This window comes from Seriola lalandi, unplaced genomic scaffold (genome assembly GCF_002814215.2).
Source record: "Seriola lalandi dorsalis isolate HSWRI2012SDOR001 ecotype SW California unplaced genomic scaffold, Sedor1 jcf7180002054609, whole genome shotgun sequence".
NCBI lineage: Eukaryota > Metazoa > Chordata > Actinopteri > Carangiformes > Carangidae > Seriola > Seriola lalandi.
In genome coordinates this window covers 604,835-618,035 of record NW_019525162.1, presented here as the reverse complement: position 1 = coordinate 618,035, position 13,201 = coordinate 604,835, and the positions used below count along the sequence as shown (strand labels likewise).

At 40.3% G+C, this 13,201-nt stretch overlaps 2 protein-coding genes across 4 annotated transcripts in view; one reads left to right on the top strand and one right to left on the bottom strand.

Annotated features, from left to right (window-relative positions):
* Positions 1-1,051: 1,051 nt before the first annotated feature.
* Positions 1,052-3,070, bottom strand: psenen (presenilin enhancer, gamma-secretase subunit). 2 transcript variants are annotated; one of them, XM_023419867.2, is made up of 4 exons: positions 2,935-3,070; positions 2,453-2,534; positions 2,029-2,133; positions 1,052-1,660 (listed from the first exon to the last, which is right to left on the bottom strand). In XM_023419867.2, the coding sequence occupies exons 2-4, from the start codon at positions 2,511-2,513 to the stop codon at positions 1,521-1,523; spliced, it is 306 nt and encodes a 101-aa protein (XP_023275635.1). In that variant the 5' UTR covers positions 2,514-2,534; positions 2,935-3,070; the 3' UTR covers positions 1,052-1,520. The 2 variants fall into 2 exon arrangements, with proteins under 2 accessions (XP_023275635.1, XP_023275636.1); XM_023419868.2 differs by having other exon boundaries at positions 2,453-2,531; positions 2,935-3,055.
* Positions 3,071-4,557: 1,487 nt separating this feature from the next.
* kmt2bb (lysine (K)-specific methyltransferase 2Bb) overlaps positions 4,558-13,201 on the top strand; it is a 24,648-nt gene continuing 16,004 nt past the window's right edge. Inside the window, exons 1-10 of one of the 2 annotated variants that reach the window (XM_023419816.2) lie at positions 4,558-4,863; positions 6,563-6,641; positions 6,817-10,377; positions 10,510-10,691; positions 10,883-11,002; positions 11,248-11,434; positions 11,880-12,111; positions 12,201-12,268; positions 12,360-12,617; positions 12,796-12,902. In XM_023419816.2, coding sequence (XP_023275584.1) covers positions 4,558-4,863; positions 6,563-6,641; positions 6,817-10,377; positions 10,510-10,691; positions 10,883-11,002; positions 11,248-11,434; positions 11,880-12,111; positions 12,201-12,268; positions 12,360-12,617; positions 12,796-12,902 — 5,100 coding nt within the window. Of the gene's footprint in view, positions 4,888-6,562; positions 6,642-6,816; positions 10,378-10,509; positions 10,692-10,882; positions 11,003-11,247; positions 11,435-11,879; positions 12,112-12,200; positions 12,269-12,359; positions 12,618-12,795; positions 12,903-13,201 lie in introns of both variants that reach the window. The other variant, XM_023419815.2, reaches the window with a different exon arrangement.

Genomic DNA, 13,201 nt, shown 5'->3' with positions numbered 1-13,201 from the left:
CCAGAGCACGTGTGCCGCCAATAGGACACTTTCACCGCATCACTCATTCTCACAGTGCGGAAGAAGACATATAGTATAGATAGATATAGTAGCCATATGTCACTGGTAAGATATTGTATTACACGTAAATGTCCTGCATTCAACATCTAGGTAAAAGAACAGGAGCCTCATCAGAAAAATGTACTTGGCAGTATCAAAATAAAAGCACTCATAATGCACAGCATGGTGTAGTGGGTGTTGTGCTATTGTGTAATACACTTGTGTATTATTTATGTACTAATGTATAAATAGGTTTATAATGTATAAATAGCGGCCTAGGTGGAGCTAATTTTATCTATTTGACAGCTTGTTTGTGTATTTGAACAATATATTAAATTTGATTAACTGGCTTGATTTTTCTGAATAAAATCTGTACAATTAAAGTAACAAATAAATAGCTGTCAAATGAATATAGTAAGGGAAAAAAGAACAATATTTACCTCTGGAATATAACCTACAATGAAATGGAAGTGCCTATAGTTGTATATACAGTACATGAGTAAATGTAGTTACTACCACTTCACTCTAAATACACAAATAAATTGCAACACTTTGGAAAAGTACACGTCCATGAAAGGACTCTTAAATACACTGCCCATAAATTAGTTTTATTAAGTTACTCACTGCATCATTAAAAGGACTGTGCTAATACTGCTTGTTCTTGGCACACACTAGTGAAGTCAGAGGGCACATGTTCTCCCTGTTAGTAATGTAGAACCTGTCACTTAAGCTTTGACTGAGGTGACTAAAAATGGCACTGATTATGTTATGACTCATATAGGATGACAGGGAAGTGGCGACATTTGGAGGGATTAAGTTATTGGGTTTCACAACAGGCGCCACTGACTGCCCAGACTTTAGGACACCTCTGTGACAATGCAAAAAATATTAGGGTTATATATAGAGAAATGGCTCACCGATAGGTCATCAAGAAAAATGTCCATGCAGATTCATAGATTCTAAAGTGATAATGATATTCGAGTATGAGTATGTAAGAAATTCTGCCCTGTCATGGGAAATACAGTACATTTTTTTATTCATCATTCATACAGAAGTAAAAATAGTTTTGGGTACACACTCACATACAAACATTAACAATAAACATTTTTAAGTCCAGAAAAAGACTGTTGAATCTATTGTTCAGTATCCTGAACAAACCTTGATGCACATCCAGATCATTAGTAGATAATGTACATGACAATTAACAGTCTCCGCTTTACAAGATTAATTAGCCTACTCCAAAACCAACACTTTCTCAAATGCCAAGGCAAGTAAAAAAACAAATTTCCAAGTCCATACGTGATTAACTTTTGAAAAGATAAAGGATTGCTCTGTTAGTGTCTTATTCAGCTATTGAATTTAGCTCCTGGAATCAGACAAATCATAATTTTTTTTAACTGTAGTTTAATAAAGAAAATTCTTTGGTCCATTTTGGTGGATCATTGATTATTTTTTCAAAAGACCTGTCATCAAAAAACATCTCAAGGAATGCCCAGTGGAATTGTAAAGGAGAGGTAATCTCCCACCTCCCCCCACTCTGCTCTGAAGTGCTGGAAGATGATGATCCAAGTTGTAAGGACTGCTACCCACAACAGTAACCCCAGCGCTGACCTTTTAACGTCTAGATGAAAAACACAAGACTGTTACTTGACATTAAAGCAATGATCACACACACAATTAAATCATATCATGCTTTGACTTTGCCAAAATTTTTCTTCAAAAATAGAGCTCAGAAAATTGCAAATATATTGTTTAACAACATTTAAGTACAACATGTCAAAAGTGTTAACAGTGACATAGGTTTAAGTGGTTATGCTCAGGAACAAGTGTATGTCATGCAAATGTTCTCCTAATTATAAGTTTAAGAGTAAGGATGGGCATTATGGACCAAATCAATACTTTCATAAATATATACTTTTAGTAAAATTAAATTAGTGCAGCGATGGTTTGTAAAATCTGTGGTATTGATGTAGAAGTTCTGACACTCACAGGTCTTTATCTGAAGCTGTTCTGTGTAGGTTGGCTTCAGAAAGGCTTCCCTGAAAAACCATACAACATTTACCAGCCATAGGAAGGGAAGAAATGCAAAGCCACCTAAGGAAAAAAAGAGGTTGGAAAAAACATAATCAATAACCTTATACTGAATGAATATTTAAGCAAATCTACTCTATACTGCACATTTTATTTACAAAAGGCTCCAAGTCAATGGAACTGTACTGATAATACATCCTCCCTCTGATTAAATTAGACTATATCTGACCATTTTTATATAAATATATATTTTATGAAGGCAGGTGTTTATTATACTTGCATGTATCCAGACTTTGCAAACCAAATAGGGAGGATGTCAGACTGAATATAAAAATGTCTGTATCGTTGCTCTCTGTCATGATTAACTTTGAAGTACTCTCACCTAAGTAATATTTTCGGCACAGACTTAGCTTTTCCTCGTTGGGCAGTCGTTCCAGGTTCATTGTTAATACGTCTCGGTCCTGCTACAGAAAGAAAAAAGTTTATGTGCAGAACCAGCAGGAGAGGCCAACCCAAAGATATGATTTTTTATGAAAGGAGGTGATGCTGATGATGGTTGCGATTAAAACACGTTCGCCCACTGGCCTGGACACGTTTTAAACGAAGTAATCTTAAGAAAACTGTAAAAAAAAAAAATCCCAGCGATGAGGGATCCCTGTAGTGCTCGGTGATCTAGTCTGCATTTTCAGATGACTAGAAATTCAACTCAGGCTAACGTTAGCATTTCGTTAGCTTAGCAGTGTAACATTAGGTTGTTTCGACTGCTAAAGACAGCCGTAGCATGAACTACATCGGTCTCCAGATGCTGGGTGAGGTCGTTTTATAATATGTCTACGCATACTGTATGCTACCGTGATACTTTACCTGGTATTTTTAAGGCCAAAAGTCGTCGCCAGTTCATTAAATGGAAACAATCAAACAACACTTCCTCCTTCTTCTTCGTCTCCTGACTCTCACTCTTCTTCGTCCTCGCTCTTTGTTGTGTTTATGGAAACACACGCCAACATGCGCCAAATACCGCCACCTACTGCCATTGGAGTGGGTGACACGTGTGACAACAGAGACGGTTTGGTGACTAATGTGCTTTTATATAAATAAAAGATTGATAGATAGGCTCACGTTAGGGTAAAGCAGTCATTTCATTACCTTTTCTGAGGTAGTGATGTTATTATTTCTGAATTCTGAGATAAGGTTAACCAATCTGATATATTCATTTGAAAAAAATTAAAACTTTTGTCAGAATTCTAAGATAATACTCTTATCAATTCAGAAAACTGGAATTAAATGAATCGATTGCGATTGTGAATGACTGATACTTAGCAAAGTAGCCAAGACCCTATGATGATATTAATTGTTTGCGGGCAAATCTAAAATGTGAGTGGCAAAAGCAAAAAAGAACAAAAAATAAAACAGCAACAACTATAAAAAAACTTTTATTGAGCCTCATATTTTCTGCCAAGATCAAATTAATGTTGAAGAGATTTTTCTTTTCTAGACGTTTAAATAACTCTTACTTTTTGAGGCCTAATGCTTTCTTAGCCAGTTTATTCTGCAACATGAGTTCCCTCTTTTACATGGGCTGAAACTTAAACATAAATAACTCTACACCATAAAAATGATTTATATTTATTTATTTTTTAAATTATTTCTGCTTCTTCCTCTTCTTCATTATCATTTTTTTTGTGGTGGCGATAAAGACTCATACTGCCATCTACTGTATTGCAATGTGTAGAGCCTGGATAATATAATCATGATGTAAAGCACTTAATTATCACAATAGACTGTAAAATGCAGTATTTCTCTTTATCAGCCTCTGCATCTTATTTCCTCTGCCAGATGTTAATTATGGCTTTTTTTTATTCATCATGAAGTCATCTTTATCTAAGTCTGTCACTTTTATTATTATATTATTGAATCATGTAATATCAGAGCTTCCTTCTTTTTCCAGTTTATTATCATGGGAGTGATTTTAAATAAGAAGTCATTTCTAAATCCTTTCTCATCATGATGAACCCACACTCATACCAACTTGTTTGGTATTTTTGATGCAATTTATAACACGTTTATTATGATAACATGCCTTGCAATATTTAATTCACCAATATTTATGAAATCTGGCTGGTTCTTTGAGAACATTTTAAACGGCATACAAGACAATTAGAAATCTAATATATAGGATCCACCGATAGTTAAGCAGAAATGATTGGTGAATTAAGTTCAGTTGCCTTCAGTGGGATTACGATGAATACAAACAGTACAGTTTTAAGAACGAAGTGGCACAGCCTGAGATGTAATGTGTATACATTTCTGAAGCGATATTTGACGTACAGACACCACCAGAGGTCGATCCACCTCCCACTCCCGCTGGAGCCTCACCGAAAAGACTCACTTTCCCTTGCAGCATTGCGGCTCCCCCCTCCCATCTCGCGCCTTCCCTCTTGTCTCTCCTCGAACTGCTAGCCGTCGGTGTGTGTTGTTGTTGAAGCAATGATGGCGGCAGCGGGATGCGGATCAGCAACCGCGGCTGCCGTAGGAGGCCAAGGTGGAACCGCTACGGCCAGAGGTCGTTTCCCCGGTCGGCCTTGGTCGTCACGCACACGTTTGCGCTCTGAGAAGCGATGGCAACTTGGACGATCAGGCTTAGAAGCTGATGATGTGACTAACGGAGGGCCAAGGCCCGCAAACCTGGTTCTGTCGTTAAACGAAGACCAGTCTCACTTGCGCTTACTTGGGATAGAGGCGAGCCACAAGATCCTTGGCCAGGCTGGATACAGCTCTAGTGGGAGTGAAGAGGTGAGGTCCCAAACCGAACCAGGAGTTAGTATCTTTATTTCATCTTCTCACATTTTGTTTGATCGTTAAATGTGCAAGAATGAGTGCTGTACCCAGCAGTGTGACTGATAAGTGCCATGGAGAAATGTCAACATCCTTTTGCTAGGCTAACATTAGCTTCAAGCTTGGTGAGCTAACAGTACATGCTAACTAATGTTAGCACAGTGGAGCTTCCCATGACATTTATTGAACAGTCGCAACACTATACCACTTCAAAAAAGAAGCTGAGCACTTTTAACTTACATTAGTACTGTTCCTTTAGTCACTCTATATGAGGTTAAAATATTATAGGTTGAAAACATGAGCAGGAGATATTTTTCAAAAAGCTAGTTAGTTAGTACGTCAATTTGTAAACAGGGACCGCAGTTATTCCATCTATGGCCCGCTCGTTATCGGGCCAGAGTAGCAACTAGCTAGTTGTAGCGAACACAAAGAACGGGAAGGCTAGCGCCTCGGTATCCTGCACAGCCGCTTAATGCTAACTGCTCTGTTTTAATACGCTGTCCAGATGCGGGCAGAGTTGTTTGCTTAGCTAGTTTCAGTAAGCCAGAATAAACTATTACACGACTACCGTACGTAGCGCACATATAAACACTCGGATAATAAGATATTAATTTTGGCTAGGTAGCTTTTTCTACAGACAGAAGTGAGTTTAAATGCTTTCGAAAGAAGGGGATGGCTAACTGCTAGCTACCATTTACGACAGGTTTAAATGGTGGTGCAGAAGTGTGCCAAATCCAGTTGCACCCTTGTTCTTGGAACTGAAAGCTCTTTACTCATACACATGTAGTCGTTAACGTCCTCATTCACACCAGTGAAGCTGTTTGTAGGCTTTCAGGTCACAGCTGCAAGCATGGAGATGCACAGTACTTGGGGCTTATGGTAATTACAGTCCCACCTTTCCCTGCAGTTTTTGTCGGTGGTGTAGGGGCTCGTCCTAACTACTGTTAGTAGTTAGTGTGTGATTCATGCAAAGGCTGTAGAGTTGTGATCTTGCTTGCGGTGGTAAATAATCCAGATAATATACTACCCCAACATGGAAAGTTCAGAGAGTTCCCCCCCAAACTGCAAATGCATTTTTGGTTGCTAGCAATGCAGACCATATTACTGTTTAATTTATTGTAACTCGGATTAGATGAATGTAATAGTTGGTTTGAATGTGGAACAATGCAAACAATTTTCTATTTTCTGTCATTGATATTATTGCTATATAATCTTCAGCAAATAACGTATTTTTTTTGTTATTATTATTAGTAGTATTATTATTTTTAGACATATCCTTTTGTCCAATATGCTAAGATAAATATACATAGTCTTGATTGTTGTATTGAAAAAGTAATCGTAACGCTGGACATTAATCCATTCTTCATAATGAACATTTAGAGACTGTACCTCCATCTACAGTGGGGTCCAGAATTCTGAGACCACTTTGCCATTCAAGTGGACAGAAAAGTGATCTCAGACTTTTGAAACCCACTGTATTAACTTAACATGTTAACTTGGTCTCTGTTGTGGCTATAATTAATGTTATATGCTTTGGAATTCAAAATGAATACATTTAATTAAACAAATATAATTGTTTTTGCTGATGGTTTAGTAGCCTCCAGCAGAGTGGTGTTAAGTTGCTTCAAGTGTTAATTAACTGATTTTATTCTTCTAGGGGGATGACTTTAGAGGATTTGAAGCTGAGAGAAAAGGCTCCAAAGGGCCTTTATGGTCTCGACAAAACCCTTCAAAAGGTAAGGACATGTCACTGCACAAAATAACGTATTTGGTGTAATTTATGAACAACACACAAGTTAAAGTTTTTTAAAAATGCAACACGGTATAAACGATGCTTGTTTTCTATTACATTTTTGCATCCAGTGGAGGATATATGGATCTTGCAACATTTAATATCTCTTTGTTTTGTAGGTGATGCTGTCAACGCAAAATCTAAACGACAAAGTGAGAAGGTACTGCTTAAAACGCCAGCAGTGGAGGCAGCTATTACCCCACCTGATCCAGCAAAAGATGTAAAATCATTGGAGGAAGTTCACGGCTTATCCCCTGAAGCAGAGCCTGCAAAGGATTGTCGGAAAGGCTCGAAAGGAAAAAACACTATGGATCGACAGTCCACTAAAAGCGGAGCTTCATCAGCAGCACCAAGGATTACTATTAAGTTGGTGGCCAAAAAGAAAATGAAAACTGTAAAGGAGCCTCATAAAAAATCTGTGAAGAAGTTGAAGATAAAAGGAGTTCAGGATCAGTCTAAAACCAAGGACATTCAGGGTGATGAGATTTCAAGCGCTCATGTCAAATTAAAAACGGAACCACATGAGGATAAACATGGCACAGAAGATAAGGGAGGGGGGAATGTACCTGCAAGAAGGCGTGGAAGATCTGCTTCAAAGACAACAGAGCCTGTCTGCCAGACTAGCGCCAAAGTTGCAATTGATGACCAAAAATCAGCCGATCCACTTGACACTGCAAAGGAGAGCGGGACTGAAGAGCCAAAAACAAATGCAAAGAAATTAAAGCATAAGGAAATTGCAACCGAGCAAATGTCTGAAGCTCATCAACTAGTGATTCGTAGAAGCAATAGAGTCACTAACCCACTCTCTAAAAGCGTCTCAGACACTGCAGCTGAACCAGAGAGTTTGAGCAAAAGTGATGCCGTTCTGGTGGAGTCACAATCAGAAGTTTCTCGATCAGTGGAGGCCAAACCATTGTTGAGAAGTGACAGACGAAGGCAAAGCAAGAGGCTGAATAAGGATGTTACTGTGCCAGAAAACCATGGTCTATCATCCACAGCGACTGATAATTCAGCTGTACAGCCAAGTGACAGTTTGTCTCTGAAAAAAGAGGACATGATGGTCCCAAGTTTAAAGTTGATCCGGGTCAGAAACCCAAAATATGATGCACAGGCCAGTGGGAAGAATTCAGCTCGAAAGAAAAAACGGAGAAAATTTATCTGGTCTTTAACATTAGTGAAGGGAGGAAGTCAGACACGGGATGCTGAAAACACTGTCAAAGTAGTAGAGAAGACTGTGAGTGAAGTGGAGCAGTCCACTTTTTGTGACACAAGTGTCAACAAGAGTTTGAATGGCATGGATAAAAAATCAAAACCGGATAACTCAACCCCCCAGGAGATTGAAAACACAGACAATAATGAGTGTTCCCAAGACAAGGCTGAAGTGTCATTGGAGGAAAAGTCCACTTTACATGTTGATGTTGATGTTGATTTGGAACATGTAATTGAAACACCATCTCCAGAAATCAGTAAAACCGATTGCGGAAAAGTTGTCCCACCCCTTCAAATTAAAAAGGTCTCCTCTCCTGGTAAACATAAAAGCTCAAAGCCATCCTTTTTAATTCAGCAAGTTAGTCCTGTGCCTGAGAAGAAAGAAGATGTTCTGAAAGATTCCAGTGAAGTTTGTGAGGATAAATCCTCATGTCTGGATCCTGAAGTCACACCAGCTAGGAGACTAAGGAGGAGGACATCAAGCCTTGATCCACCACAGACAAAGTCTGTCAGTCATAAGCCAGTGACCACTCAGAAACGGAGACTTAGAACAAGTCCGCAGGATGAGGATACTCCGCAGGTGCACGTTGAAGATTCTTCTCAGGTTTCAACTGAAGATTCCAGCTCACATGTTCTTCCTGAAAACTCTTGTCAGGTTTTGGCTGAGGACCCCTCACAGGTGACAAGTATAGGCTCCACTGAAGTTCCTGATGAGGATTCCTCATCAAAGGTCGCTGAGGATCCTTCACCAGTGCCAGGTGAAACTTCTCCACAGAAGGTGGAGAATGAGGTAGAACCACAGATCGAAGAGGCAAAACCATTGCCTGTGCCTTCCAAACCTAGAAGATGTAGAAATAATAAGTTAGGGAAAAAGAAGTCTGCTCAAAAGAAGAAAGCTGTTGTCGCCCCTGAAACTGCTGCTGAAACTGCTGTTAACACAGAGGTTGCTACAGTTGAAGCTATTAACACAGAGTCTGTACTAAAGGAAGATACTCAGCCTTTAGTAACAGAGGTAAGTCAGCCAGAAACAAAAGACTGCACCCAGTCAGAGGCAAAACAGGACACTGTGTCAGTGGAAGAAGAGCAGATACAGGCACCGGTAAAAGAGGAAACAGACATTCAGTTGATAGATAGTCAACAATCAATGGTGTCAGGAAGTCAAGCAGAAAGTGATCCAAAAACACTGTGCCTGCAAAAGAAATCTCTCAAAAAAGTAAAAAAGAGACGTAAAAGTTTGATTGGGCAGCGTCAGAAACACAGGCACAGGAGCAGAGATGGGAAGTTTGCTCCACTTAAAATATCTGAAAGTCAGAAAATTGTTGAAGGGGATAGCGAAATTTCCACCCCATTGGCAGCTACCACGCCAGTCCCAAGCTCCAGACTTATTGGAGTACATAAAAAGTACAAAAAGACACAGTCAGGCCTTCAGTTTTTCGGGTCTAAAAGGCCAAAACCACAATCCAAAATAATTTCTAAGCTGATAGAAATAGGTCTTGAGAAAGATAGTTTGAAGCAGGAAGAAACAGATACGTTGGTTGATGGGGGACAGGCAGATGTTGTAGAGACCCCACCTGGTAAATCAAAGTTTGTAAAAAACATCAAGCACTTCATTATGCCTGTCGTAAGTGCCAGATCCTCGCGGGTGATCAAGACCCCGCAAAGGTTCATGGATGATGCTGGAATGTCCGTACTGCCTCGAAGAAACTCTCCAAAGAAAGGTGTACAGCTGGGCCTGCAAATACGTCCAGGAAAGAGGCGAGATGATGGGACTGGCAGAGCAATATCCCCTATCCTGCCAGTTGACGATGAGGACATATTGAGTGAAGCGCAACTGGATGTCGATCTGTTTTCAGCTCAGGACCTAGAGGACAACATTGATATAGCTGACAGCCTATTTTCTGAGAGAAAAAGTGGCAAAAGTGAAAAGAAGAGGTCTCTTCTAAAGAACTCTAGTTTCAAGTGGCATGTGCCAGAAGAGTCTAGCGAGGAAGTGTATACACTGGACAAAACTCCAGAGAACAAATGTGAGGATCTGTTTTTATCTACACCAGTTGATAAGCCCACAGAACTATCTACTGACCTCCTGGATGCTCAGAAAAAGAAAAGTTTCCCTAAGTTTAATAAACAAACAGCCCACCTCAAGATTTATCAAAGGCTAAAGAAGGTGCACACGGTACTTCCCAAAAGCAAAAACACAACAGAGATGGATAGTCCAAGTAAACCTCTTCAGCCCCCTGTTGATTTAGCAGAAGGACTTGATGATGAGGCCATGAGCATCAGTCTTAGGCAACGGAATACAAATGTGGAGCAGGAGAAGGACAAGTCCAAGCTCAAGATAGAAGACCTTGATACCCCTGGAGTGGTGAGAAAGGTTTCGGTGTGTGTTAGGACTATGAACTCCAAGTCCCTTGCACTGCAGCACGGTAAAGAGGAGGATTTAGCAGGGAAAGACATTGTCCAACTTCACTCAGGTAAGCAAAATGATTAAAAGCATAAGATTATTTAATGCTAAGCAAACAACTTTTGATCTATTAATTATGCAACCTAGAAGAACGAACCTCATAATGGACCAGTCATTGGCATATATTACTTTATCTCCACAGGAGAGCTGCAGTCAGAACAGAACTCAGGCACAGGTGAAGGTGATTACCCTGGGTCCGTGGAGAAGGGAGCTTCACAAAGGGCACGCCTCACTGGTGCAAATAAAAGAATGTTCAATCTCCTCAGGAAAGCCAAGGTCCAGCTCATTAAAATTGACCAGCAGAAACAGCTTAAGTCATCTGGGGTATGGTTATGATCAACACAAGCACATTTTCAGTCATCGTAGACTTTTATTGTTCATTATTACATAATTTCTGTGTAATAGAACCTGTTGTAGAAGAGGAAAACCTCATATAAAAGTATTGATGATACAACGTGATTTTCTAGTTGTCTGAGGCTTGTATTGATGCCTTGTTCTGTCCATTAAACCTATAGCTGTTATCTGGCCCGAGTAGCGCCAGGTCTCGAGATATGACCTCCAAGAGACAAAGGAGGAAGCAGAGGGTGCAGCCTGATGCCAATGTTCCTGTCAAGACAGAGCCACCTCAAGGACAAGTGAGCGAACAAATCAATAGGCCCGGATTCCATCAAAAAAATCTTGTTTCTGTCTCTGGTTTTTACCAATGTTTATTATTGTTTATTTAACCGTCTGCTACAGTCAAAACGTAGCGTAAATCTCTGTTCAGTGTAAAGTACTAAAATGTACGAACAGTGATTCAGATTTGTTAAAAAAAAAAAACTTGAGCCCCCTGTCTCTTCACATCAGTGTTTGTTCTGTTTTGGTTCATTCTCCTCCCCAGCCTCAGCTCATCTCCCCGCTGTGCCAGGAGTTCCGCAGAGCAGGAGGTCCACGAATCAAGCACGTGTGTCGTGCAGCATCTGTGGTGCTGGGGCAGCCTCGAGCACTGGTACCAGATGACATTCCCAGACTGAGCGCCTTGCCTCTGCATGAAAGAAGTGGCATTTCCCCATCAGCCGTCACTAAAGGTAGATGTGACCTGATTGACAGATTTATCTGGATTAGCTTTCTTTAAATATGCTCATAAAGTTTCTCGTGTCTTGATGGCAGCATCAGTAGTAGTGGTGGCACTATTAGTTTCAGCTTCTCAATTCTGACAGAGAATTGACAAGGTTTTTGATTCAGTTTGATTTTTTTATTAGTTTTTTTATTTTAATTTAAAATTACTGTTAAAATAATTGGAATAATCTATAATCACAGTGCCAGCGTTTATATATGAATCACCTGTACTATTTATGCTCATTATTTTGATTTGTCTGCTAAATACTCCAATTTAAAAATAATGCAACCAGGTTTTATCTGTCACTGAAAATGCATTTTTGAAAAATTAAAAATGAACCACTTCAGAAAAATGAAATTTATTTATGTGGCTGGTATTGGTTTCCCATTCTTAATGTGTGTTTGTTGTTGCAGATGTTGGGTCTCCCTCAGAATCAGACAGTCCTGGGCTGTCAGATCCAAAGGTCACCAAGGTCAAGAAGCCGTCGAACTTTGTGAAAAGGAAAGGACTCGGGCCTTTTGGGTACCGTTCTCGGAGATGTGGAGTATGCAAAGGCTGCAACCACGAGGAGGACTGTGGCAAGTGCATGAACTGCCTTGACAAGCCAAAGTTTGGTGGACCCAACACCAAACGGCAGTGTTGTGTGTAAGTTGACTTATACTTAATTATGAGCTGTTGAGGAGCACAGCAGGGTGTTCACAAGTAAATAAGAATTCTGTGTTTTATATCGCAAGGTATAAGAGATGTGATCAGATTGAAGAGAGGAAAGCACGCAGACTCAGTGGAAGAACAGCACCCAAAGGTAAGTCTTCCCTTGAGCATGGAAGCCTCATGTTGTTGTATACTTCCATGACATTCAGCGTGCCAGCTACATGCCTCCTCCTTCTTTTAAGGTGCCTCCAAGCGACGGCGATCTTCGCTTAGCGGGGGTCATTCAAGTAATGACGAAGGGAACGAGGGCACTGCGGACTCACCATCTGGTCTCCAGGGTGACGGCCACAGTCCGTCAGTAAGGAAACAACCAAAGCGTGTTGTGAAACCCCGCGTCTACTTTGACCTGGTGGACTACGACTCAGATCTAGATGACAAAGCTGTCTCGAGCTCTGCCTCGCCAGCCAGGAGAAGGGGCTCTGGACACCGTTTCAGTCAAGGTAAGTTAACACTCAGAATCCAGTCGAGATAGATGCTTCATATACGATCTAGTGTATTTTTTTCTTAATACTACATAACACCACATTTCTTTAAAGTTGTAGAATTGTTTTGCTTGTGGGAGTGCAAAGCTTGTGATGTGTCTCATAATAATAAACCGTTTTTTCCTGTCCTTCAAAGACTTTGTTTCACTGGATGGGTTCCTTGGAGACATTTCAGATGATGAAGTCAGGCATCGCAAGTCCAGTTCACACCGTGTACAACCTGCTCGACGTAAACCTGAGAAGGTGGGTAGCTCTGAGTTTGATGGTTAGCCTACACAATTTGTATTTGTGGCAGTTTTTTGTTCTTGATTAGCACTGACACGCTAAGTGTCACTCAATCCACTGGAGGTTGGCAAACAAGGCTCTGCTAAAATGTTCAGAAAGGTTAGCTGGCCAGGATTGGCACACTGTGTGGATTGATCCCAATTAGTAACATATTGTCACAAACCAGCCAATTTTGTCTCTGAGAACACGCCAAATGCAGTTTTGTTTGTATATTGCCAACTTTTGGCTTGGTGTAGCTAAGACCCCCCCCCCACCCC